Raw genomic sequence first — 27,504 nt, forward strand, 5'->3', positions numbered from 1 at the left:
GGCTCTATGAGGTTGGTCCGTAACGGCAGGTTGTGCATTACATCAGATACCCAAAACCTGCTGTACTTCAATCTAAATGAGAATTTCTCATCCTAACTGTTGTTCAAGGTTGAAAAAAACCAAAAACATAAAAATGCAGGAACTGTGTAAAGGGAAAGTTCTAGGCATGTTCAATTATGGGGCTTAAGAATTGTATTTTACGTGGCATGTGATTTAGAACCACATGGTCTCTTTGAAAACCGTGGCATGAAATTGAGCTTAACCCAAGAGAGTAGTAAATAATAGGTTCCCAGTCAGTAGCTCTCCTCTGGGGTGACAGCCGTGGGCTCTCTGGTGGCACCAAGCAGACCTTGTTCTAATCCCAGAAAAGTCATCAGGGAAACCGCCCCCTCCCATCAAAGGCACCATCAGTTCTCCAGAGTTACATATATCAATGTCAAATCATAACATGCCAACATTCATCTTAAATAAAGCCGTAAGTACTTCAAAGTACAATACTCATTAGAAAACAGCAAGTCATTTGAGAGAAGAAACCAATGTTTTTTATTAGTCTTCTCATTATCATTGTCATAATTACTTTAAAAGGTACTACTACAGTGATTTTAAGTACTCTTTGTGGCCCCCAAGAAAACCCTTTAGAAATGGCCCAGTTATCCTTCCCAAAGTACTTAGGTCAACATCTCCAGAGTGGAAATTGGCCTCCATGGCTTTGACTAACTTGGTTTCCTGCAAATCTATGGTTTCATCTCATGTGGGCAAGAAAAAAATACAGAGCACAATTATACTGAATAACAAAACACAAATTTTTAATATTAAACTTCTCTCAAAAGTAGTGGGTTTTGTTTCTTTTCATTTTCTTAAGTTCGTGCCTTATTTATTAAGAACCTTCTTACATTCTCTTCTGGGATGTTTTCCTTGTTGATAGAGCTAAATGAAGCATAGGTACTTTTGAACCAGGATGGAAATCCCATATATGTTTTTAAGGAGTTTTTATTCAGCCTGCTGTGCTGAATTAGGTCTGGAGAGAGCCTCCAGAGCTCTGGAATTTACACTGTGGCAGAATACCAAATGAAAAAATAGCAGTTGGTATTATAAACAGAGCTGGGCAGGTCAAGCATGTGTGTTTTTCCACGTCCTGACTCGGCTCTGCTCTCCACCAGGCCATTGGGAAGGTCCTTCCTCGGCAGGAGCCGGGTACCTGCCAACACCAGACATCACCAAAAGTGCCTCGAGATGTTTTCGTACCAACCCTGTGCGTAAAGGAAGGCCGGGGCTTTATTTATTTTTTTAAGCGAGAAGATATTGCAAGAGGATAACTTAATCAACAAAGGCCATTTGGTTTGGCTAAGACTTTATCTAGGAGTTTCCAGACCAATTCAGCCTGGATCCTAAAGAGATTTCCAGCCTAGAAAAAAAATAAGTATTATTTCAAGTACATGCGACATTGGCTATTCTTAATTCTTAATGTGGGCTCATCCTGACAATGTTGGTTGGATAAAGTGTGGAGTTTGGTGCTTTTAAATGCACAAATGCTATAGAGTGTCACTTATTTTCACTTTCCTAGGACCGGTTTGATTTTTTCTTTCAAAACTGAATAGTTTACTTATGACCCAGTCCAAACTCAACTGCCCTCCAGTTCATGCCAAAGCACAAGGATCCTATAAGACAGAGTAGAACTGCCCCCTAAGTGTTCTACGGCCGTGACTCTCAACAGAACAGAAGGCCACCACTTTCTCCCACAGAGCAGCTTGCTGACTTGGAACTGCCACGGTGTTAGTTAATAGTCAAGCACGCAAACCATCATGCTACCCAGGCGCCTTGTGCCTGATGATATTCATTTTTTATATTCATGTTGGCATGTAACATGAAGATTATTTAATCTATTTGGATTCTTGGTTTAGCATTTGTGGAAGGTTCTTAATAATGGAGGAATGAGACCTTAGAAATACAGATTTTTAAAATGTTTTCTCAATTGTAAAAAAAAAAGTTTTTATATTAATTCATGGGATGATTATTTTCTGTTTTCTGGCTCACTAATTCTTTTTCCTACTAAGAAGGTTTAATCATTTTAGAATTTGGTTGTAATCTTAATATGAGTAGTCTCAATGAAAACTCAGTTTATTTTTCATATAAATATTGTGAAACATCATTTAACTTACTTAAAATTAAGTTGATCTTTTATAAAATATGCAGTTATGGTAATCTTCAGAAAAATTAAAACTATACTGATGTGGCAATAAGTAATTATTTTACCTGAAGAATATTATACTGAGATGGGTGAAATATTTTTAATGAATACTTGAGATTTCTCCTTGTCTTCTAGTGTATTTTCTAGTGTTTATTAATGTTTTTTATTACATACAAAAGTATTTACCACAGTTTTTTTTTCTTTTAATTAAGTTCAGGTGACTTCCTTAATTGCCTTATTCATGAAACATTTATAAGATGTTGGGTCGCAGCATGTCCTTGCACGAGACCAAGACTTCAGAAACCTTTCTAGTATGGTAACAGCAAATGCCTAAATCGAAGGATGCAGAATAATTTAAATATACCTGAGAAATAGTATTCAAACTACCTTTTATTAAAAGTCCTTTTTTACTGTATTTTTCATAAAAATGTACAGAGGAGCTCAGGTTCCCATTTAGCAATTTCTATACATACTTTTAAGTGGTGTTAGATGTTCTCCACTGTGTCAGTGTTCTAGAAATTTCCATTCTGGTGGTTCTATTTCCATTCATGTAGCTTCCCTGCCCCACCGCCATCTTCTCATCTTTGCTTTCTGATAAATAGTCGTTTGGTCATATGCACAGTTAGTTTTCAAGTTCAGTGTTCATGTTTTGTTGGTGTTGCCATTGAGTAGATTCTGACTCATAGCCGCCCTTCGTAAAACAACGAACCCTCGCTAGGCCTCTGCCCTCCTCTCAATTGTTCTCAGGGACCCACTGTGTCAACCCATCAGGTCGAGAGCTTTCCGCTTTTCCACCATCTCTTTCCTTTACCAAGCATGATGTCCTTCTCCGGAGGCTGGTCTCTTCTGACATGTCCAAAGTACATGAGATGAAGTCTCACTATCCTTGCTTCTAAGGAACATTCTGGTTGTACTTGCTCCAAGACATACTTGTTTCCTTGGCTTTCATTGATACTTTCAGTATTCTTCGGCACCATAATTAAAGCGCATCAATTATTCTCCAGTATTCAGTGTCCAATTTCATGTGCATAGGAGGCAGTGGAAAAGACCATGGCTTGGGTCAAGTGCACCTTAGCCCCCAAAGTAACTGCCTTGCTTTCAGACACTTTAAAGGGGTCTTGCGCAGCAGATTGGCCCAGTGCGAGGTGTCATTTGATCTCTGGACTGCTGCTTCCATGAGCATTGATTGTGGACACAGCAAAGCAAAGTCCTCAACGACCTCAGTGTTTCCTCCACTGATTATGAAGTTACCCACTGTCCGGTTGTGAGGGGTTTGGTACTCATCACACATATGAAAACGCCCTCTTAATCAGTCAGTTGGTCATTTGGATGGAAGGTGACTTGCATGAGCGGTTTCAGAACCAAGTTTAAAGGGTATTCTCAAGGCAATAGTCAAAAGGGATCCTGAACTCTTTCGTCAAAATCCTTTTTTTTAGAAATTGAGACTTCTTCTCTCTAGGGCCATCCATGAAATACCTATTCAGAGTGATCTGCAAACAACTCTTGATGAATGTATCATAAGTGTTCTTTGAGAACTTTATTTCAGGCATCTCCTGAGTATTTGTTTTTTATCTTTATTTTTAAGGCATTTTCTAGTGTTAATGACCCCTTAACGTATCTTTTCTATAAAGTGTTATTTTTCAATGTAATTTCTTACAGTAGATCCTGCTTGGGTCAAGCTGACAATGAGTGTAGTTCCCCTGGGGCCTTTCCTGAGGTTTTTTTCTAGCCAGTGCTCCTCATTCTCGAACCTGACTGGTTCCTCTCAGCCTGAGTCTATTGGAATATTGCTAGCGTGTGGGAGCGCACAGTAAATTAAGCTGCGGGCTGTAGACCATTTCCAGGTCACTGCCTTTTGCCTCTCTCTTGTACCTTGTCTACCCCAGCAACCTTGTTGAAACAGCAATGTTTCTTCATAAAACATTCTTAATGAGACTATTTACCTTGCATGCCCAATGAGATTGTGCTTCATGTAATAAATTTTCTATTCTAACTTATGCCAAGAAGTCAGCCCTTGCAGCTGTTAAAGAATTAACTTTTCAACTGAGGGAGGAGTCTTTTTCTGGGTGGCCGCAGTTGGTTGGTTTGTTTTTTTTTTGGGGGGGGGGTTGTTTTTTAAGAATATTGTGAAAGTAGGTGGAGGTTTCCTTATTGTTTTAGTCCCTTTGGCTGACACACCCATGTCAGCCTTGAGCCTATTTAATCCCAAAGAATAAGAATTTACACAGCAAACACAAAAATCTCTTTTCTAAGGATTGCTAATTTCTTAAATATATTTGTCCAAAGAGCTTAATGATCAGTTGCTATGGAGCCTAGGAAGTATATTTTTAATCAGAAGTAGCAAGTTCTTCCTTCAATAAACTCTGTTATTTATAAAGAAACAGACCGACTGGTTTGATGTCTGTCTCCTGTGATTTCTCCTCCCGTCAGAATGAAGGTGTCTTAACAAGAAGCAAAAAGCTAGGGTTACCCCTACCAGTACCACCCCACCCACCTACAGGCAAAGATACTCCGTTGCCATGGAAAGGATGCCGTTTCACATCAACTCCACGTGCTGTGGTATCAACTGGGCTCCGTAGACTTTCCAAGTGTGGCCGCGTAGAGCCAGAGCCCCAGACCTTTCCTCCAAACCCCTTTGGGTGGGTTTGATTTACCAATGTTGGGGTTAGTGTTCCAATGCTTAACTGTTTGCACCACCAAGGGTGACCAGGTCCACGCTGACTCCTGGTGGCACCTCTTGAGTATGAGAGGAGAGCTGTGCCTACAGGGGTTTCACTGGCAGGTGCTTCCGAATAGCCTGCCAAGACATTTTCACAGAAGGCCCTGGGAGAGGAGCGCTACACTTCCCACTTTCAAGCTCCCAGCCCCACATCACCCCCAGGGACTCTGCCTCACAAACCCAACTCCCCAGACCAAACAGGGGCTATCAAGTTGAGTCCAAATCAAAACAGCCCTATAAAACAGTAGAACTGCCCCGGTGGGTTTCCAAGATTGTAACTCTGTATGGGGGTGAAAGCCTTGTCTTTTACCTGAAAACATAAATCCTCAAAACAGCAATTGACAATGGCCATTTACCCGGCTCGGAGGAGCTGGTGGGGTGGTGGTTCCGTTTTGGACTGCTAACTGCAGGGTCAGCAGTTTGAAACCATGAGCCGCTCCTTAGGAGAAAGATGAAACTTTCTACTCCCATGAAGAGTGAAAGTTCGGAAACTCCCAGGCGCCATTCTACCTTGTGCTATAGGGTCTCTGTGAGTCAAAATTAACTCAATACTACTTAGCTAACCGGTTTATGTAACCCCATGGTTAGGAGAACCCAAAGAACTCATTTTACACATAAAAATTAATATGGGTGCTGGGGGACATGGTACAGAAATACTTCTAAGAGTACCTCTTACCACATTTGTAAACAAAGAATTGATTTCCATTTTCCAGATAAATTCAAAGTGGAGAAGTTCTTTTCCAAACAAATGTAAACCTGTAATGTATGTCGGAAAGTTTTATTTACTCCCTTGTAGTGCCACCTGATCTCGATAACATTAATCATATTCTGTTACCTTAAGTCAGAACCACACTCAGGTGAACAGGATATTTGCTTACTTATTACTTTAATCTTTTTAGCAAAGAATATTACAAATGCTTGCTAGTAAGACATTCTGGTTCTCTCCAGAACACATTCAGGAATGCATGGAGGAAATTCAGCTAATGTCTGATCTAAATCCTTTCTGCCCTGCAAGCACCCCTCTGTATCGTTAATCTCGACCTCAGTGAGAATAAATGCTCGCCATTATTGGGGTTTCAGGTATTTGAAACCGTACTTTTGGGTTCTCCAAGGAACCTGGTGGCACAGTGGTTAAAGCACCCAGCTTTAATAGTAGTTCATTTAATGGTAGTTCATTTGACACCACCAGATGTTTGTTTGGGAGGATGGAGAGATGATAGTCTGCTTCCATGAAGATTTACTCAAACAAAAACAAAACCTGATTGCCATCGAGTCAATTCTGACTCTTATTGATCCTCCAAGACAGAGGAGAAACTCATTTTGTGAGTTTCCAAGACTGTAAATCTTTGTGGAGATAGAAGGCTCGTCTTTTTCCTGTAGAGCAGCTGGTGGTTTCAAACTGATTGCCTTGTAGTTAGCAGCCCACTGGGTAACGCAATACACTACCAGAATTCCTTGGCAATTCCCTGAGACCATTCCATCTTCTTCTCTAGGGTTGCTATAATCGGAATCAACTCAATGCTGAAAGGTTTTATTGGGTTTCCCATATGCCTCAACTCTAAAATAAATCAACACTAATCTTTCCCAGCGTTTTTTCCATAAATATTTCCCCCAGAGCTTAGCAGGTGGTGAATTTGTCATTTTATTGTACACATTTGATATCCCCTCAAAGTATGTATCAGCACAAGTGGCAGTGACCCAACAGGAATTTGTACCTAGAATAAAATCTCTGTCTTCAGGAGCCCTGGGTGAGGAGCTGCCTACCTACCTCTTCATCCCACCGCCGCTTGCAGTTCTAGAGAGCAGGTGCCTAAGGGGACTTTAGAATGACATTTCAGGCTCAGCCTCCAGGCACACAGGCCAGTGTGTGGTCCCCTTTGTTTCAATAGAAAACCAGACAAGTTTCAGTGGAAGAAAGCCATGATGGCTTCTCAACCACCGCTCCAGAGGTGCTACATGAGAGATCATGTCTACACTACTTTTCTTATGAGATTCTCGTTGGCCCTAGTAAGGGCTGCAGTCTGGCTCGCCTTCAATGCGCTGGCCCAAGATGGTATGGACACATAGCTATGCATACATGCTCACATTTCTGAGTATGGCTAGCCTTGAAATAACGAGGGGAAAATAATCAAAAAACCCTTAAGTATTGAAAACTAAAGCCACTGCCATCAGGTCCACTGAGACTCACAGTGACCCTATAGGGCAGACCTGACCCACACGGTGGTAGAAAGCACCATTCCAAATCTGAGACACATTAACTGGAAACAAGATAGCCTCTTTAGCAAAGGGTGCTAACAAAACTGGATTTCCATTTGCCGATCAGTAGGATCCAGAGCTCAATAGGATCCATAGGATCCATAGCTCTGTGCAGAAATGAGCTCGCGATGGTTCACCTACTTACACGAAAAGCCTATAACTGTAGAGATTATTAATGAAAAAAATCAGGACAAACTTAGGAACCGAATACATGGCAAAAATACACCAACAACCACAGTGGAAAACACATACATGGCAGAAGACAGAATAGATGGGGTCTCCTAAAAATTAGACTCTTCGTGTCCATCAAACGATTTAACCGAGAGAATTAAAAAAGAACCGGTGGCCTGGGAAAACGCTGTCAGCAATGACATATCCGACAAGGGACTCGCTTCTAAACCTTAGAGAGTAAATCTTTATGGGCAGCCTTAGCCTTCTCTCTTGGAGTGGCTGGTGAGTTTGACCTTGAGGTTAGTACCCCCACGACCAGCAGAGAAGCAATGAAACCAAAGCAACTCACAGTCACGGCGTCCATTCCACCTCACAGGTGAAAGAAAAAGCATAAGCATGAGTTTATGTAATATATAATTTACAACTCTATAGTATCTAATTTTATATTATATATGAAATATATAGCTATATATAACAGTATGTATTTTTAGATATAAAACAACCATCTAAAAACTCTTATGTTAATCTGCCTAGTGCTAGCAGAAGCTTGCAGACTAGATCTCTGACTTCCTGACTCCAGCAAAGTCGGGGGAAGAGGGGGTCGGGTAGTATATTATTTAGTCACAGATGAATCGTCTATCAGAACCTTGCTATCTCTGTAAAGTCAGAGGATCCTCTTCTGGCTCCCTGGAATCAGTCCTCTGCTCAATCCTGGCTTCTGTTGTAAGAACCTGTCTCTGGTTAACTTTGGGTGGATGCTCACCCAAGAAATGCCCTCTATCTGAGCCCTCCGTGGAACGTGAATTACAGCAACACAAACTAGGAGGAGGCGGGAACCAACAGAGGGGAGGGAAAGCATGAGTGAGCGAAAGCAAACACAACTTCTCCATGCCGCTCTCTCTGAATGTATTATTAGTACCACTGACCTGAAACTTCATATCCTGTCAATGTAAACCTAGTTCACTGTGTCTTGATTCAACCTCTCCAAGATTCTCATCTCTTTTGTTAGCGCCCAGATCTTTTTATTCCACATTGCATTGCTCACAAAAAAGGGTACTTTCTACACAATAGGTGGATATTAGTTATATGCTAAGTAATTGATAGATGCATTCTTCCAACAATAGCAAAGAAGTATCACCTCTTTATATTGTTGTGGGTGCTGGTGAGTTGATTTTTGACTCATATGCACCCCATGAGACACTGTAGAACCGCCCCATTGCATTGTCTAGGCTGTAGTCTTTCAGAAGGAAAGTCGCCGGTCCTCTTCCACGGAACCACTGCCGGGGTTTGAGAAACTAGCCTTTCAGTGCACCATGCTGGCTCTGCCAGGACTCCTTCATGGATCTAAAGATGTAAAGATAGCTATGGATAAAAACCAAGCCACTGCTGTCCACTCAATGCCAACTCACATTGCCGTGTGGCTGCCTGCCCCATAGGGCTTCTGAATGGACAGTGAGTTTGCGTTTTTTAATTTTTCTAGAAGCAGACGGCCGCATCTTTCTCCCACAGAAAGCTGGGGGGTTTGACATGGCAAGCTTTCCCTTAGCAGCCGAGTTCATTGCTGTTGTGTGTCATCGATTGATTCTGACCGCAACGCTCTGTACAAGAGAACACAGCCCAGTCCCTGGGCAGCCCCGCTGTTGTTACTGGAAGCCTATTGTTGGCAGCCGCTGTGTCGGTCCTTGTTTCAAGGGTCTGCTTTGTCTCTTCCCTTCTACACTGCCGAGCTTGCTGCCCTTTGCTTGGGACTGCTTTGTCCTAATAACATGTCCAGGGTGCATGAGACAAAGTCATGCCACTCTCGCACCCAAGGAGCGGCTGGCTGTACTTCTCTGAGACAGATGTGGTTGCTCTCTTGGTAGTCCACGGTCTTTTGAGTTCTCAGCACCAGCACCACCGATAGAAACACCTAAGTTCTTCTTCAGTCGTCCTTATTCAAAGCCCAACTTTGATATGTGTCTGAAGCCAGTGAAAATACTATGACTTGGGTCCAGTTACTTAGTCCTCAAAGTACCTTCGTTGTTCTTCAATACTGTAAAGAGCAGATTTACCCAATGCACTACGTCATTGGATCTCTGGACTGCTGCTTCCATGAGCATTGATTGTGAGTCCAAGTAGGATAAAATCCTTGACCGATTCAATCTTTTTGCATTTATCTTGACAAACCAGCTTATCATGATGAACCAGCAGCACTGTTGGCTCATTTGTGAGGATTTTGGCTTTACTGACATTGAGTTGCAACCTTTATTGAAGACTCCTTGAGTAATAGCAGGTAGTTTTGTTACTGCTAACGTATGGGGTCTACTAATTCCGAATGTCTTTTAATGTTATCAAATGGGTTTAAGTGTGCTTTAGATTATTTTCTATGCAAAAGTATCAATACTGCCTGTTAACTTTTTGAGTTGATTGTATAATTGGACAATATTTAGAGATAACATTAAAAAAACACCGTGCATTCACATTCCTTAATTACTTGAATTTTTATCTACAATTAAAATTGATTACATTTCCATGAGTTTATGATCAATTTTGAAGCTAATCATTTATTACTGAAAGGCTCTGCCCCTGGACCTTTACCCCAGTTCTAATGCACATGCTCTTGAAGACCATTTTGATGGCCACCTTCCATTTAGTACAAATTCAGAAGGTTTTATTGTACAAGCAAATTCAACCAGTAGAAAGAGACCTTCCCCCTTTGTGTGTTTCATGCCAAAAAAATATTTGCTTGCCTTAAGTCCAAGAGCATTTTTCTTGGACAGCTGAAAGGACACTGAAGTCTTGCCAATAAAGAGGGAAATGTGAAGAAGAAGAAAATCAGTCCGGCTTATGTGGCTGAGATCAAGGTCTAGCGTGGAGATAAAAATGTGGAGTTTATCCCTTCCTGGGGGAAGGACAACAGAAAAGTGGGTGAAGGGAGACATCAGGCAGTGTAAGACATGAAAAAAAAATTATAAATTATCAAGGGTTCAGGAGGGAGGGTAGTAGAGGGAGGGAAAAAATGAGGAGCTGATACCAAGGGCTCGAGTAGAAAGCAAATGTTTTGAGAATGATGATGGCAACAAATGTACAAATGTGCTTGGTGCAATGGATGGATGGATGGATTGTAAGAGCTGTACGAGCCCCAATAAAATGATTTTAAAAAGAAATGTGGGGTTATTTAAAAAGGTAAGAGTGAAGATTGTCGTTTTTCCCTGTGTGTCGAAGCCATTCTCTTTGTCCTATAGAGGAAGATATATATTAATAGAATCTCAACATACCCTTTCTTTAATATACAACATCCTTACTGCCAACAACTAAAATTTCAAAAGAGCATAAAGGATGTCTAAAATGAGAGAATATTCATTCTTAAGTTTTTCCAGTGAACTGTTGTGATGTTTCAAGCTCTATCGTCGTGTTATAATCTCCCCAGAGGAAAAGGCTGTCCAGATTACCCATTTTTAGGATGAAACAATGTTTCATTGAACACATTTTTAAAAGCAGTACTGACAGTGCTATGAGCACTGTCAGTCTCCCATGCTGTGGCATGCGGGGGGCTGTAATCACTAGCAGTCCATGGCTTGCCATGCCAGTGGTTGGGCAGTGGGGTACATAGCTGGTCCTATCAGTCTCAGGATGCAGAAGAGACCAGTTTGGAAACCTTGCTATGACATACCTGAAGACATTTATGACTCCTGAGATGCCATGGAAATTTTATCAGAACTTTATAGGGTCCCACCATGAGTTTCCCTACTTGCTATCTTGCATATTGGTGCATGATGGGACACACTGGCTCCCTGTTTCAGTTACTAGGGTAGAAACTCATGGAAAAGGAGAAATCTATGGAGTTCCTTGTCTCCCAGCATCGGCAGTAGGAAGTAACTGCCAAGATGCTGTGGGTCATTAAGAACTTGATGCCCAAGGGCAGCCAGTCAGCCAGTCAACACATACTGCTAAGTCCTGGGAGAGGGAGGGAAAACACCTTCAGAACTTAGTGGGCCTGGGAACTGTTTCCAGTTATATCAGTGCAACACACACCAATGTGTGTATGCATGCATGTGCGTGCATGTGCATACACACACACAAATTGTTAGCACAATGGAGAAATGGAGTGCAATTCTAGCCAACCTCGAAATGTGAGACTCCAAGCCAGTGTTAATCTCATAATGTAGTAACTGGTGCTAAGACCCTAACTTCATATTCATCAGTGCTTTGGGGATAGGACCGTAGTGCCAGAGTGGTTACAAATGGGGTGCCAATTGCAAGATAAGCAGTTTGAAACCTCGGGCCTCTCTGCAGGTTAATGGGGAGGCTTTCTACTCCAGTACAGAGTGGCCACCTGGGATCTCACAGAGGTAGTTCAACCCTGATCTACAGAGTCACTGTGAGTTGGAATTGACTCAATGGCAGTGAGTTTTTGGTTGGTTTTTTTTTTTTGGGGGGGGGTGTTTTTTTAAGGGATTTTTTTTTAATGCTTTGGATAATGTGAGCATGCTCATGAAGACTGATCAAATATGTTCCTGTGAACTTAACAAGCGCCTTCATTACAACTTTGCAATTGAATTCTGCGCAATTCATTTTATTTTGTTTGTTTTGAAATTCTTAAAGTATACAAATAGTATAAATTCGATAGAGAAAATAATTAGAAGAGAAACTGTATTGCAAACCAGTGAAAATCATGAGCTCCGAGTCAGACGGCTGGCTAGATTCAACCTTGAAAGAAGTACCTAATCTCTGTTTCAGTTTCTTCATTTATGAAATGGAATTATAGTAGTGTCCAACCATAGGATTATGGTGCACATTGAAATACTTAAAACCTGTAACACACTTTAAGCTGTGCATTTTTAATGAGATATGGTATTTTAAGAGTAACAGCTCCACAAATGAATCACTGCACAATAGTAATGTAATTCAGAAATTTTATCCCGAAAAATTTGAGCAAGTTATGTGCATTGCCTAAATGGACATGAATTAATCACTTTATGTAATCAATCATTAAAATGTATAAAATTTAAAAATCAACTAACTTTATTCTGCAAACATTTATTTAAGGACCCATATGCATCATGGGAAGCAGTATTATGCTATTGGGACGACTATGTGTGCCAGTGATTCGGTTCTTATCATGGGATTAGCTGTGGGCTAACCCCAGGGTCAGAAGTTCAAATTTACCAGCTCCTCTGGAGGAGGAGGAGGTTGCCTGCTGCAGTGAAGTTTCCAAATGGAAACCCAATCGAGGGTCACTGTGAGTCAGAGTCAAGCATGGCGGGGGGTTGGGTCTGCACATCCTCATCGTCATCATGACTATTATTGTTTCAATGGTGGAGTAAAACTGCTGCCACAAGAGTTTCCTAGCCTGTGACACCTGCAGGAGCAGGCTGTCCTCTTTTCTCCCGTCCCGGTATGGGCCACGGCCGGCCTTTGGGTTAGCAGCTGAGCACTAAGCCATTAGGCCATGAAGGACGCCTTTACGGGAAGACATATATAAGCATTTCACATAGTGGGGAACTTAAAATCAGCACAACAGGTGGTAAACAGAGTATAAAATTTTTAACCATTTTGAAAAGGCTACTTAGAGTGATGATATCTATCTAATTATGTATGTAACCATAAGGCCCGTGCTTTCAGAAACTATATTGAGTCACTATACTTGGATGAAAAAATCTCTATGCTAAGATCTGTAAAACCTGAGCTATTTAAATAAATATAATTAACACAATTTCAAAATCCTGCATATATCCATAGTATCACAGCATGAAGCTAAATGTAACTGAAATAATAAAAGAAATATGGATAATCTACTCGATAGTTTATATTAAGGTAAACAACATTGTATATAAGTGCTAGAAAAAATATTAAATATCCTTCTTCATAGTATTGCAGAGCACTGATCTTAAATCAGCCAGAAGAATAAACACAGTATTTTAGACCTAAGGCCTAAAACAAATGTTAATTTTATAATTAATTTCCAAGCAAATATCACATTAAATAAAATTCAAAAATATTAGAGTTAGTTGTTCTTAGTGAAATTTTGGCTATTATTAGCTATATTATAAAAATGAGAACATTTTAATAAATCAGAATATTTTTTAATATTTATAAAATTATAAGCAAGAATAGAAGTAACATTTAAGTATTGTTTCAGGTGATTCTCAACATGGTTTTATTTGCTGTATGAATTTAGTCTTGTGTAAGATAGGAGAGGGGAGCAACATCATCCCAATTTTTCATTTGAATCAATTGAAGCCAAGTGTCAGTCCGTGTGATGCAGAAGCAAGCCCAAGTATCTGATTCTCTTAAGTGACTAATTCACTCCATCAAAGGTTTCCTTAACTTCTCTGAGGTATCAATTGACTACTATCTTGGATGACAGCTGCGTGTTTGTCTTTTTCCCTCCCCTGTTTTGTCTAGTTTGGGTGGCCTATTGCTCATTGTCTTCTCTCCTGGGTTGGTTCACTCCGTCACTCATCAGAAGCACCGATCACATACTCCACCCCATTGGGCAGTACGTTAGCAGCAACGGCCCCTGAGTACACTCAAATATGACACATCTGACTTTTTAAAAAAATACTTCTAAAAATCAGATTTTCCTGCCTTTATCTTTTATTGGTAGAGTCTCTCTAAATAAATGATAAAATGCCTGTAAAACCAAGAATTATTCTTTTATTCATCTTTGCGCCCAGTTATAGTACTTAACATATGATTAGTCAACCAAGCGAATCTACCATAATAAATATTTGTATTCCCAGTGACAGAGCGCCAATGCACACTACAAAAACAACCCCCCCCCCCAACAATTGAAAAGAGAAATGAACAACCACAGTAAGAGAAGACGTAACACACCACTTTTGAGGATGGTAAGCACAACTAGAAAGAAACTAAACAAAGATACAGAAGATCTAAGTAACACAATCAACCAACTCAACCTCGCAGGCAGGAAGGACCAGCCACCCAACAGCAGCACAGTGCCCATTCTTCACCACCGGGCGTGGGCCATCAGTTCAGAGAAGATCATGCAGTACGCCACACAGGAAATCTCAATAAGTTAAAAGACTTGGAAATCATGCAAAACCTCTTCTGACCATAATGCTATAAATTTAGAAATCAAGAACAGAGGGAAAAAAAATAGATACTGGGAAACTGAGTCACACACATCACTTAAAAAAACTGTTAAGCAGGATTGTTAGTAGGTGCCATAAAATCAGTTGAAGAAGCCATGTGGATTGCACACTGGGCTGCTAACTGCAAGGACAGAAGTTCAAACCCCTGTACAGCTCCACAGGAGAAAATGAGAGTCTCTGCTTCCCTGAAAATGTACAACTGCAGAACGTCAATGGGGCAGTCCTATTCTGCCCTCTAGAGTTCCTATAAATCAGAATTGACTTAATGACAATTAGAGTTTGACATCAAGAAAGTTCTTACTGCGGGAATCCAGGGCAGATGATCCCTTCCGGACCAGTGGTGTGAGTGGTGATACCAGGAGGGTGGAGGGAGGGTGGGATGGAAAGGGGGAATCGATTACAAGGATCTACATATAACTTCCCCCTGGGGGACGGATAACAGAAAAGTGGGTGAAGGGAGATGTCGGACAAGGCAATATATGACAAAATAATAATTTATATATTATCAAGGGTTCATGGGGAAGGGGGTGAGCAGGGAGGGAGGGGAAAATGAGGAACTGATGCCAGGGGGTTAAGTGGAGAGCAAATGTTTCGAGAATGATGAGGGCAATGAATGTACAAATGTGCTTTACACATTGATGTATATATGGATTGTGATGAGTTGTATGAGTCCCTAATAAAATGATTTTTTTAAAAGAGTTCCAACTCATAGCAACCTAATATAAAACCCAACAAAACACTCTATGGTCTATGCCATCCCCCTAGTGGTTGCCATGTGTGAGACCATTCTTGCTGCTACATTGCTAATCCATCTCATTGAGAGTCTTCCCATTTTCCACTGGCTTGCTGCTTCACCAAACACCAGGTCTTTCTCCAGGGACTGGTTGCTTCAGATACCACGTCCAAGGCTGTCCTGTCTTCCAGGAGCATTACTGGCTGTACCTCCCTCTTCCAAGACATTTTTTCATTCTTCTAGTAGTTCGGTGAACTCCGTCTTCTTCGTCAATACCATAATTCCAATACATTTGTTTTATTCTTCCTTATTCATTGCCCAGCTTTCCCATGTGTATGAGGTGATTGAAAATATTATCATGGGTCAGGGGCCCCAAAGTCCTCAAAGTGACATCGTGGTTGATTTAACTCCTTAATGAGATCTTTTATAGATTAATCCAGTGCCAGCTACATAATTTGATTATGGCAGGGTAGAACAGCCTCTGTGGGATTCTGAGATTATAATTCTTTACAGGAGTAGAAAGCCTTGTCTTTCTCTTGTGTAGCAGCTGGTGGTTTCAAACTTCTAACCTTGTGATTATCAGCCCAGTGAGTTACCATTGTGCCACCAAGCTTCCTTGCAACTCAAGACTTTTTTTTCCTTCAGTTCTTTCAACTGGAGAAATGTCAATTGTATTCTTCCTTCTGGACTTTCTAATTCCAAATCCTTGCAACACTTTTTCCTTACAACACTTTGTCTTCTTGAGCCACTCTTTGAAGTGTTCTGTCAGCTCCTTTACATCATTTCTTCCATTCACTTTATCAAATGTAAATTGTTTAGTTTTGTTTAAAAACAGAGAATGGAACAGATTTTAGAAGAGAGAGAAGGCAGGGGGGAGTGCGTGTTGGTGTAACTTAGATCTGGAGTTCTTGTCTGTATAACTATTAACTCTTAAAGATTCACAAATTCACTACAATTTAGAATTTTCTTCCTTCTTGTGGCAGGGGCTGCTTTCAGATTGATTCATCAGGAATTTAGGACTCACTTTCTCTAGCTGTAATATTTCCAAGACCCTGTGTGGGCTGTAAAAGGGGGGGAACACTCAGTCTTTGTGTTCACAGTATACCTGGGAGCCTAGAGCTAGTTACATGTGGGTAAAAATATCATTCATAAAAAGTGATTTCTCACAGACCACACTGAAGAGTATGTAATAGCTAAGTACCAATGAGGCCCAGGGACCCTGGGACTGGGGAAAGCTAGTTAGAAGAAAAAGAGATGGTATTAAAATAATTAATCAGACTTCCCTTGTTGACAGCTCTTTGGTAGATAATAGATGGGAAGAGTTGTCATTGTTGATACTGTTATTGTGCTGTTGAGTCAATTCTGACCCATAGTGACCCCATACAGCAGCACAAAATACTGCCCAGTCCTGTGCCATCGTCACAATTACAAGGTGTAAGCCGTTATAGCCACTTTTAAGGATCTTCCTCTTTTTTGATGCCCATCTGCCTTGCCAAGCAAGATGTCCTTCTCCCGGAACTGGTCTCTCCTGACAACATATCCAAAGTATTCAAGATGAAGTCTCATCAACTTTGCTCCTAAGGAGCATTCTGGCTATACTTCCTTTAAGATGGAATTATTAGTTTATATAATATTTAGTTGTAATATATGTAAATTTTTAGCAACTTGTTCATCCTCTGAACTCATGTATATTTCACCTGCCAGGGCTGTGTGAGCTGAGATTTCTTAGATCTTAGATTTCTTCTCCTACATTTCCTCATCCTACAGTGAGATTATCCACCCATAAAAATGGAAAGGGGGAACTGATTACAAGGATCTACATGTGACCTCCTCCCTGGGGGACTGACAACAGAGAAGGGGGTGAAGGGAGACGTCGGATAGGTCAAGATATGACAAAATAATAATCTATAAATTATCAAGGGCTCATGAGGGAGGGGGGAGCGGGGAGGGAGGGGAAAAAAAGGACCTGATGCAAAGGGCTTAAGTGGAGAGCAAATTAGGGTAAAGAATGTGCTTTATAAATTGATGTATGTATATGTTTGGATTGTGATAAGAGTTGTATGAGTCCCTAATAAAATGTTTTTAAAAAAATTACACCCAAAAAATGGCTGAGATGGTAGATTTATATAATATCTGTGGAATTAGTAAGGTATTAGTATATACTCTGAAACTTTTAGCTGCGATCATTTTAATCATGATACCGATCTTTATCTGTCTTACAGTAGAATCTGACAAGCCATTTCTTAAGTCCTTCACGAACATGAAAAGTGGTGGAACAAAGCATAGGGCTAGGGGCTCACGTATCTCACAGACATGCAACAAAAATATGGACCATAACTGGAGGGACATATTTGCTCTCTGAAATATCTCAAGTAATAGAAACTGGACTGTGTATTTTCTTTTTAAAAATAATGGGAACAGTAAAGCTCCTATTCGTTTCAGAAGACCAGAAGAAAAGTATGTGTCATCCAGTATGTGTCATCAGTGTTTGACTGACATCCATGTGTTCCAAACATCATTTGAATTTTCCCTTAGTGCTTATAAGTATTTTGATTTTTCTTAACAGCAAGAAAGTCAAAGAAGTTGGGCAAGTTAAAAGGGATCCACGAGGAACAGCCGCCGCAGCAGCAGCCCCCGCCTCCACCACCCCAGAGTCCCGAAGAAGGGACAACATACATTGCGCCTGCAAAAGAGCCTTCCGTCAACACCGCACTGGTTCCTCAGCTCTCCACAATCACACGGGCACTCACACCTTCCCCTGCTATGATCCTTGAAAACATCGAGCCCGAAATCGTGTATGCAGGCTATGACAGCTCAAAGCCAGACACTGCTGAAAATCTGCTCTCCACGCTGAACCGCCTGGCAGGCAAACAGATGATTCAAGTTGTGAAGTGGGCCAAGATACTTCCAGGTAGGTTTGCCTCTCCTCCCACTGTCTGCACCTCCGGGCAACAGACCTAGACGTAGCCGATGGTACCATTGGAGATAGCATCCCAGTCAATGCCAATGCCAAATCTGTTGAGTGTATGTGTAGGAAAGAACAGAAAATCTGGTTAGTGTGATCAAGTTTTCTGGGAATTTAAAGTGTTCCACTGTTGATCTAATAACTATTGTATTGCTCATTGGAATGGAAAACTGCATCCCAAGGACATAAATTAGGTAAAACACATTCTTATGTGGGAAAATGCCAGCTCAGCTCATCGAATCCGGGCTAATCTAGGACAAGGCCTACCAAACCACGCCTACCAAGTCAATTGCTAGAGACCCTGTCAGAAAAATATTAACTCAATCTTTTTAGTCTTCCCTAAAATTCCTACTTTAGTCCATTTTTTTAACCTATTGGTCTTTTAAAAGGGGCTTTTTAAAAAGGAAGAAGGGCCTGTGTGAATTGACAGAAGCCCTGACTGGTGTGCCAAGCGCTGCTGGTGTGTTGGCTCAGAGTTGGACTGAGATCTGCAAGGCGTGCAGCTCCACCCACCACATGCTTCTTGGGAGATGCGATTTTCTACTCCCATAAAGGGTTCCAGCCTTGGAAACCCACGGGAGGCAGTTCTACCCTGTCCTGTGGGGGCACTATGAATCTGTATTGACTTGAGGGCAGTGAGTTTGGGGTTTTGGTGATGTAGTGGTTGCACATTGGGCTGCTAACCATATGGTAAGCGGTTCAAAACCAGCAGCCACTCCACAGGAAAAACATGAGGCTATTTATCTACGTCCATAAACAGTTACCATCTCGGAAGCCCACAGGGACAGTTCTACCCTGTTCCATCAGATCACTGTGAGTCGGAATGGACTCAATGGCAGTGAGGTTGGTTTAGATCTGGTTTAGCTGAGCAACATGCTTAGCTACTCACGGAAAGATTCGAGTTTCGAGTCCATCCAAAGGTGCCCTGGAGATGTACTGTGAAAATGCAGCCGCTGAAAAACCGTGGTACACTCCCTACTCTGACACACATGGGTTTCTAGGAATCCTACAGAATTTACCTCACATTATCTCATACATTCACGGATCCAAAGCAGGCTTTTAAAGTATCTGCCATTGACCAGTAGCCACAAGAAACAAGATTGGTCACAGCTTCCATGATCTCTCAAAGAGAGGAGCTGCCTGGCCCAGGTGAAACTCAAGACAAGACTCGCATGCCATGTCACCAGGAACCTATGGGGGCGGGGGGGGGGGGGGCGAAGCAAAGGGACAAAAGGACTCAGAGTCCCACAAAGGAAGGCTGTGAGGAGGAAAGTTCAGTGTCAAGGATCCTTTTCTGCTTCAGAACATGGTGGATGTCCGCTATTTCACGGGACTATGAGAAGCAAGAAATAATAGATATTTTAGCCAATACAAACTCATGAGAATTAAAGTTCCCCACCACTATTGCAGATGTGCGGGTACTGATGGTTGTTATGTGGTGCTTTATTCTACTGGAGCATATCGTATTGTACAGCTTAGTATAGCATGACCACGGGTTTGATACCGATATCCCTGGGGATAATCTCACTGAACGTTCCAGGTTTGCTTTGCCCTGGCAGCTCGGCTCCCTTGAGAATGTAGAGTGAGTTTTAGATGAAACAATGAAAGGGTCAGACCAGGGTGGGTAGACTGTACATAGTTGGTGGAAGTGATTCCAGTCTTTCAAAGAAGAGTGGCTGTTATGAGTTAACTTAAGTAGCGTCCTCCTGGAATATACTTCAATACTAAGTGTATTTCTGTGCTTAATTGTTCTGTTCTTCAGGATTTAAAAACTTGCCTCTCGAGGACCAAATTACCCTAATCCAGTATTCTTGGATGTGTCTATCATCATTTTCCTTGAGCTGGAGATCGTACAAACATACGAACAGCCAATTTCTCTATTTTGCACCAGACCTAGTCTTTAATGAGTAAGTACCTATTAATTAGCCTTCATAAAATAAACTGAAGAGTTATTTGTTTTGCATTTTAAATAATTTCTAAACAGATGAACGTTTGTGAAAGAATCTGATACAGGCATTCTTTTAGTATTTTTAAATCCATGGTTTAAGAAGTCAAAAAAACACTTGTCACAAAATGTAGGGCACAGAGTATATATAAATCTGTGTGTGTGTATGTTTGTTATATGGGAAGTGTCCCAAAAGAAATATAATGCAATTGGCGCTGAGACTCGACGGATGCACAGCCACAGTGAACAGAAAGCAGTCCCTCTCTGCGTCCCCTCCGCTGGGGAAACGATACCATTTCTAGGAAGTGGAATGTACAAAGTGCCAGTTTTCGCAAGCGTTCATATCATGCTTCTTTTGTTGACTGTATATAACCGTTCAATGTGTTTTCATGACGATAATTACCCTTCTTTGCGAGCAAAAAGGCAGCCAAAATGTTATTCTGTAGTGAAGCATTTTTCGTTTTATGATGCATTTAAACAAGATTGAACTAATTGAGATGGATTTTCTTTGGTTATGAATCCTTTCCTATTTTAGGTTTACATTCTAGTACTGTTGCGTTCACTGTTAGCACATTTATGTTTGTATCCAGTGGTGGTACTTTATAAGTATTGGGTCAAGGAATGGCTAAGGTTAAAAGGAGCATTTTTGCATTATGATGGAAACCAGAGCCATAATCTACCACGTGGCTCTCTCTGGAGATAAAAAATAGGAGGCTCAACAGGAAAGGAGGCAGATGAGAAACAATGATTGATGATAGAAAGAAAAGCAATGCAAACGTTAAAAGCAGACAGATCGTGCCAAGAAACCTAGGGAGTCACCAGTAGTAATCTACCTGAGAACTCCAGTTCATCCAGATGGTGGACCACAACTTGATTCCAAAGGTACATGAAGAACATCAGGTGTTGGTTCTTGAAATATTTTCTATCTTGGCAATTTTACACACACACAAAATGATAGTACTACATGTGTTTTCACCATAAGTTTGCAGTGAAGCCAAGCAACTGATAGGCACATTTTAACTTACTTGTTTTCCTCCCCAAATCAGTTGAAATTATGTAATAAGCCTGTTTTAATATAAGTTCTATAAAATAAATCCTATACAAGCGAAAACATAGTTAAGGGTGGTCTCCATTTTAAAAAGATGTGTGTAAAAATATTATCATTGTGTGCTCACCTCCCTGATACCATCGCTGAAGACAAATGAGTGCATAAGCATATATGGTGAAGAAAGCTGATGGTGCCTGGCTATCAAAAGATATACATCTGGGGTCTTAAAGGCTTGAAGGTAAACAAGCAGCCATCTGGCTCAGAAGCAACAAAGCCAACATGGAAGAAGCACACTACCCTGTACGATCACCAGGTGTTGAAGGGATCAGGTATCAAGCATCAAAGAACAAAAAAATCATATCATTGTGAACGGGGGGGGGGGGGGGGAGTGCGGAGTGTAGACCCAAAGCCCTTTTATAGGCCACTGGATATCCCCTTACAGAAGGGTCTCGGGGAAGAGACAAGCCAGTCAGGGTGCAATGTAGCAACGATGAAACATACAACCTTCCTCTAGTTCCTAAATGCTCCCCGCCCCCACCCCACTATCATGATCTCAATTCTACCTTGCAAATCTGGCTAGACCAGAGTATGTACACTGGTACAGATAGGAACTGGAAACACAGAGAATCCAGGGTGGATGATCCCTTCAGGACCAGTGGTGAGAGTGGTGATACCAGGAGGGTAGAGGATGGGTGGGTTGGAAATGGGGAAACGATTACAAGGATCTACATGTGACCTCTTTCCTGGGGGATGGACAATAGAAAAGTAGGTGAAGGGAGATGTAGGACAGGGCAAGATATGACAAAATAATAATTTATAAATTATCAATGGTTCATGAGGGAAGGCGGAGCGGGGAGAGAGAGGAAAAATGAGGAGCTGATGCCAGGGGCTTATGTGGAGAGCAAGTATTTTGAGAATGAGGAGGGCAATGAATGTACAGATGTCCTTTACACAATTGATGTATGTATGGATTGTGATAGGAGTTATATGAGCCCCTGATAAAATGATTTTTAAAAAATATGTGTGGGTAGATAAACGAGAATCTATTAGTGCCAGTCGGAGCACCTGCATTTGATCTTATTTATAAAGAAGGTTTGAATAGTCCATTCAATTCCATTTAGTACATATATTCACTTTTAACTGTGTCTAAAAAGCCTGAATGCTGAATGCACAGATCCCAAAACAATGCAAGATTAAAAGAATCCTTTTTTAAAAGTGACATTTAGAGGGACTCACCTTAAAACTGATGTCTGGGATAATTGCATTGTAGCCTTTTGGAAGGTGCCCTTGTGGTGCCAACAGTTGAGCACTGGGTGGCAAACCCAAAGGGTGACAGTTCAAACCCGCTTAGCTGTTCTTCTGGAGAAATGACCTGCTGCCTGTGTCAAGGTTGCAGCCAAGACGACTCCATGGGGAAATTCTCCACTGCCACACGGGGTCGCAGTGGGTGTCATCCAGCTGCAACTGCATAACCCTCCAGAACACAGAATTCTAAATGGTTCCGACTCATGGCGACCCCATCAGACAGGGTAGAACTGCCCATGGGTTTCCATGACTTGAGTTTAGACAAGAGTAGATGACCTCGCTTTTCTTCTACAAAGCAGCTAGTGGTTTCCAATTGCAACCATGCTGGTAGCGGCACAGGGTAACCGCTACCCCACCAGACGCCCTGACTCCCTCACAGCACTGCGCCAAACTGCCCTTGTGGGTCTCCAAGCCTGAGACTTCATGGTAGAAAGCCTCAGCTTTCTCCCGCAGAGCGGCTGGTGGGCTTCCACAGCCAAGGTTGTGGTTAGAAGCCCAACAGCACATAACACAGTAGGCCACCGGGACTCCAACAACATGGCATTTGGGAAATAAGAAACTGGAAAAATTAAGACGCAGCTAAAGATGTTCGCACATCTTATCTGCTGTAAAAAATAATCCTGGAGAGGACGTGGGAAAAACTGCCACCACTGGAAATGCGAGCGCAAAAAAATAATTGCTGGCTTTACATAATTAAATATTAGGACACTTACTTTGTTTCTTCTTTTTAGAACTTTTGTCCTCAGCCCCAGTCTAATGTGTGTTTTGTTACACTTTCTCTCAATTCAAAAGAATAGGAGAGAGCTCCATTTTTCATGGGGTAAGCTACTCCCAGGAAACCTTTGGAAGTGAGGGGAAAATATTTAGACAAAACTACATCAATAAATAGAGCTCAGTGTGGGCTTTTAGAGTTGATAATCTGCATGCACGTGTACTTCATCCTGCATTGTTTTCAGTGAATATTAATTGCTCTCAGTTTTTCTAAGCAGTAGTTTTTAAATAGCAATAAAGGGGGGGGGAATTACACAAAATGATTATAAATAAAATGATATTAAATACCGAAAGCTGAGAAGTTTGAGAGCATTTAATGGGAGGCATCTAGTCAGGAAAGTCTTCCCTGGGATGAGTAAGCACCAATCTGGAGAAGGGAGGATGGATAGGAACATGGTAGGAAGGGCCAGCCTGTGCCAAGGCCCAATGGCAGGAACTGATACAAGGCGGGATGGCCCAAATGCTGGGAAGTGGATGGGGGGAAGGGGGGTGAAGAGCACGTGGGCTTTGGAGGTCATTTTCGAAGTTTTTCCCTAATATTAGTGGAACAGCCATTAGCATATACTAAGCTGTGGGGGGATGTTGAATGTCCTAGAACTTCACTAGCAGAATACTTCAGTGCATACGTGCCTATGAAGAGCAGAAAGGTATTTTCTCACAAATCTGGAGATTCGATGCTGGCTCTTAGTGACTCTATAGGAAAAGGCCCAACTTTCCCTGTGAGTTTCCAAGACTGTAACTCTTTATGGGAGTAGAAACCTCATCTTTCTCCTGCAGAGTAGCAAGTGCTTTTGAACTGCTGGTCTTGTAGTCAGTAGTCCAATGTGTAACCACTACGTCACAATGCTCCTGTTCTAGAGGCCAGAGGTCCAAATTCAGGATGGAGGGAAGGCTGTGTTCTCGGAAGGCTCCCAGGGTAGATCCCTCCTTGACCCTTTCAGTGTCTGGTAGCTTGAGGGGGTTTTGCTTGTTTGTTTTTCATGGCCATCACTGGCTTGATGTGCCTTGGCTTGCAGCTGAATTGACATGTCATGTGTGTGTGTGTGTGTGTGTGTGTGACTTTTTCTACATCCGCAGAAGGCATTAGAAGGATGTACCCTACTCCTATACCTTTGTTTATCTTAATAACAAAATAAAATGTATCCTTGGCAAGCAAGGTCATGATCACAGATACAAGGGTTAGGACTTCAACATGTTTTGCAGAGAGGGGACAGGGCAATCCGTAACAGGATGACCTTTTCAGGTTTCCCAAAGCAATGTTTGAGTGCAGAATGGAAAACTAGGCTGGAAGTGGGTCAGAACACATCTGGGATACGAGACAGGAAGCAGAGGGAGATATCCCAATGGAGGAAGCTAAGAGCTTGGGATCAGATGACAATGATGGAGAAGGAGAGTAGTGAGTAATGCAGAGATGATGAGAGATGAAACTGGAGGCAGTTGCTGGTGGATGAAATGCTAGTAAGGACTTAGGGGAGGGATAAGCCAGTGTCAAGGATGACTCCAAGGATGAGCCTTGGGGACAAAGAAGGATGTGGTCAGGGAAATGAGAGTATGCGTCCAGTTTTGAACATATAAAGCTCCAATTGCCTTTGGAATAGAAGCTATTTAATGGGTAGTTTCTAGAGGTCCAAGTTGAATAGGTAGTTTATAGAGGTCCAAGATGAAGGTAGAACTTTTGAGCTCATTTAGAGAGGGTTTTAGTTGAAGGAGGTAAGGGAAGAGGGTGGCATACCCCAGAACCCAAAGAAAAAGAGGACTTCAGGGGGGGGGGGGGAGATGGGCCCCTCCCTGACCCCCGTGTGATCCACTGTGCAAGCCCAGCATAGGGGAACTGAAAACCAGGAAGCATGCCTCACCCATTGCCTGCCACAGCCTGCCACATTTTTGTCTTCTGAACACCTTGCCTGAGCCATTCATTACCTGTTCATCCATCTCCTTGCGCCAAAGCACAGGAAGCCATCTGGTGTGTTCTAGGAGGAAGGCGGTATGTGCTACTCGGTGCAGGCTAGTGCGTGCCAGCGCGATCCGCTCTCGCTCTCACACCAACCCTCCTCAGTTTCACCTCCTCACGGACATGCTTTGGCAGTTCCCCTGTCCTTGTCCGAGTCCCTCCCTGGTGTCACCGGAGCCTCCTCAGTGAAGTCACCACCGTCTCTTCATCCATTTTCCAGCCTCTCACATTTGACCTGGCGCATAGTAAGTAGCCCATAAATATTTGCTGAATCAATGAATTATTGACTAAATGAACCAAACCGTCCATTAACCCATCACTCTGGAAGGGGCTTTAAAAACTCTCATTTCTAATTCTATGGACGGGGTTTAGGCTCAAGAAGTATGCTGTTGGAATGCATTGTTCTCATGAACAGACGCCATTAGCTGTCAAGTCCACTGCCACTCATGGTGATCCTTGTCTGTCAGAGAAGAACTGTGCTCCCTGGGGGATTTCAGTGACTGATACTTAGAAGTACCTCCCAAGACACCTCTGAGTAAACTCAAAACACGGACCTTTCAGATTGTCAGCCAAGCCCATTAATGGTTCACCCCAACCGAAGACGAAATGTCCACTGCTGCCAGGGGACTCTGATAGCGTGTGACCCATTAGGACAGAGGAGAACTGCCCCATGGGGGCCCAAGACTGTAAATCTTTACGGCAGTAGATGCCACACCTTCCTTTGGTGGACAAAGGTAGATTTAAAAAAAGAATAAAGGAAGAAACCTTTAATCCTCGATTCTCTGTCTTTGCCTTCAACGGTGAAATGGATCTAAAGCTCTGAAAGATCTTATTCTTTATGTATGCATTACCTTGATTAGATAGTGGGAAGTAAGGGATAATTAAGGCAAACATTCGTTTCAGTTTTTATTAAACATTGGGGGTGAAGCTATGAGTTAACACTTTAAATTAGCATCGAACTTTTCTTATTATAAACTGAAAACTTTTCAAATATGTATTAAATGATTAATTATTCAATTTTACCTTGAAATAGCTTATCATATATTACTACAGATGGCTGCAAGGATTCACATTCCTTATCAATTCAGTACACATATTAAAACTCCCATTTAAACTTATAATGAAATTTGCTCTAATTTTTTTCTCTGAAATGAAGGTTCAGTGTCACACGGTCTTTGAAGCCTCACAGATTTTTAAAAATTAAAAGTCTATTTAAAACAATTTTTATATTATTTCAAATAGTAACCCACTGGGGAGAAAATTGGAGGGCATTGTTGATAGGCTTTACAATTGTCAGCTTTTTATCATCAAAGTTGAGAGATCTTTGGTGAGAGCAAGACCCAGTGAGGGAGACTTGTCCATGTGCACCTGGGGCCTCAGCGATCAGGTGAGGCAGTATGATGCTGATGCAGACATGCACTGTTCTCATGCTTTCAGCGAATTCAGCTCACACTGCCCTCAGTCCGCCGCGCTGGCTAGGTGTGACGGCACCGCAGGTAGAAACACATGCAATGTGGTATGGAGTGTTGTCCAGCTCATGCATGTTCCCATTGGCAGTCCAGTGCCTGGTGCGGTCTAGCTGTCCCTAGGGTGTCTCCTAGGGCTCACAGCCCACACTACCGGCCCATGCTCTACGGGTCCCCCACAATTTAAGGTGATAAAGCTTCCCTAACCATGGCAGTAACCAGTCGCCATTGAGTTTAGTCCGACTAATGGTGACCCCACATGTGTCAGAGTAGAACTGTGCTCCCTAAGTGTTTAGTGACTGTGGTGGGGAACATAACTTACCAGGCCTTTTGGGGGAGCCTTGGTGGTGTAAGGTTGTCAGCTGGGCTGTGATCCACAAGGTCATGGGTTCTGAACCACCAAAAATTCCTCGGGAGAGAGCGGGTGCTTTCTACTCCCCTAAAAAGTGACACAGGGGCAGTTCTATAGGGTCCTATAGGGTCCCTGCTAGTCGGCATTGACTCAGTGGCAGAGTTCTTCTGTTCTATAGGTAGGCTGGGACCCCCAACCTGGGGATTTAGCAGCTGGACATGTAGCTGTGAGCACCTTGCAGGTACCCCCACGGGCTTGTGTTTGCAGAAGTCAGTGATACTGTGGTTTAGGCTGGGATGGGACCCTTCTTGTGGACACCAGGGGCAGGAGGACTGGGAATGTGACAGGCCCACCTTCTCCCCTTACACATCTCTTTTCCTGTCCATGAAAAACAACAGCCTTCGGAGAGTTCTGTTTTTACTTCTGAATCAATGTAAGGGAATAAACTTTAACAAGGAAGAATGGCTTCCGTCTAATACCTAATGTTTCCATTAGAAAACCATTGGGGCTTGGCATTATTTGTTGCTGCCATTTTGC

General features: G+C 42.1%; 1 protein-coding gene across 2 annotated transcripts in view; it reads left to right on the plus strand.

Moving 5' to 3' along the window:
- Nucleotides 1–27,504, plus strand: part of NR3C2 (nuclear receptor subfamily 3 group C member 2) — a 376,709-nt gene that overhangs the window by 283,196 nt on the left and 66,009 nt on the right. For both annotated transcript variants that reach the window (XM_075543712.1, XM_075543713.1), the window contains exons 5-6: nt 17,731–18,075; nt 19,892–20,036. In XM_075543712.1, coding sequence (XP_075399827.1) covers nt 17,731–18,075; nt 19,892–20,036 — 490 coding nt within the window. The remainder of the gene's footprint in view (nt 1–17,730; nt 18,076–19,891; nt 20,037–27,504) is intronic.

This window comes from Tenrec ecaudatus, chromosome 3 (genome assembly GCF_050624435.1).
Source record: "Tenrec ecaudatus isolate mTenEca1 chromosome 3, mTenEca1.hap1, whole genome shotgun sequence".
In the NCBI taxonomy this organism is placed as follows: domain Eukaryota; kingdom Metazoa; phylum Chordata; class Mammalia; order Afrosoricida; family Tenrecidae; genus Tenrec; species Tenrec ecaudatus.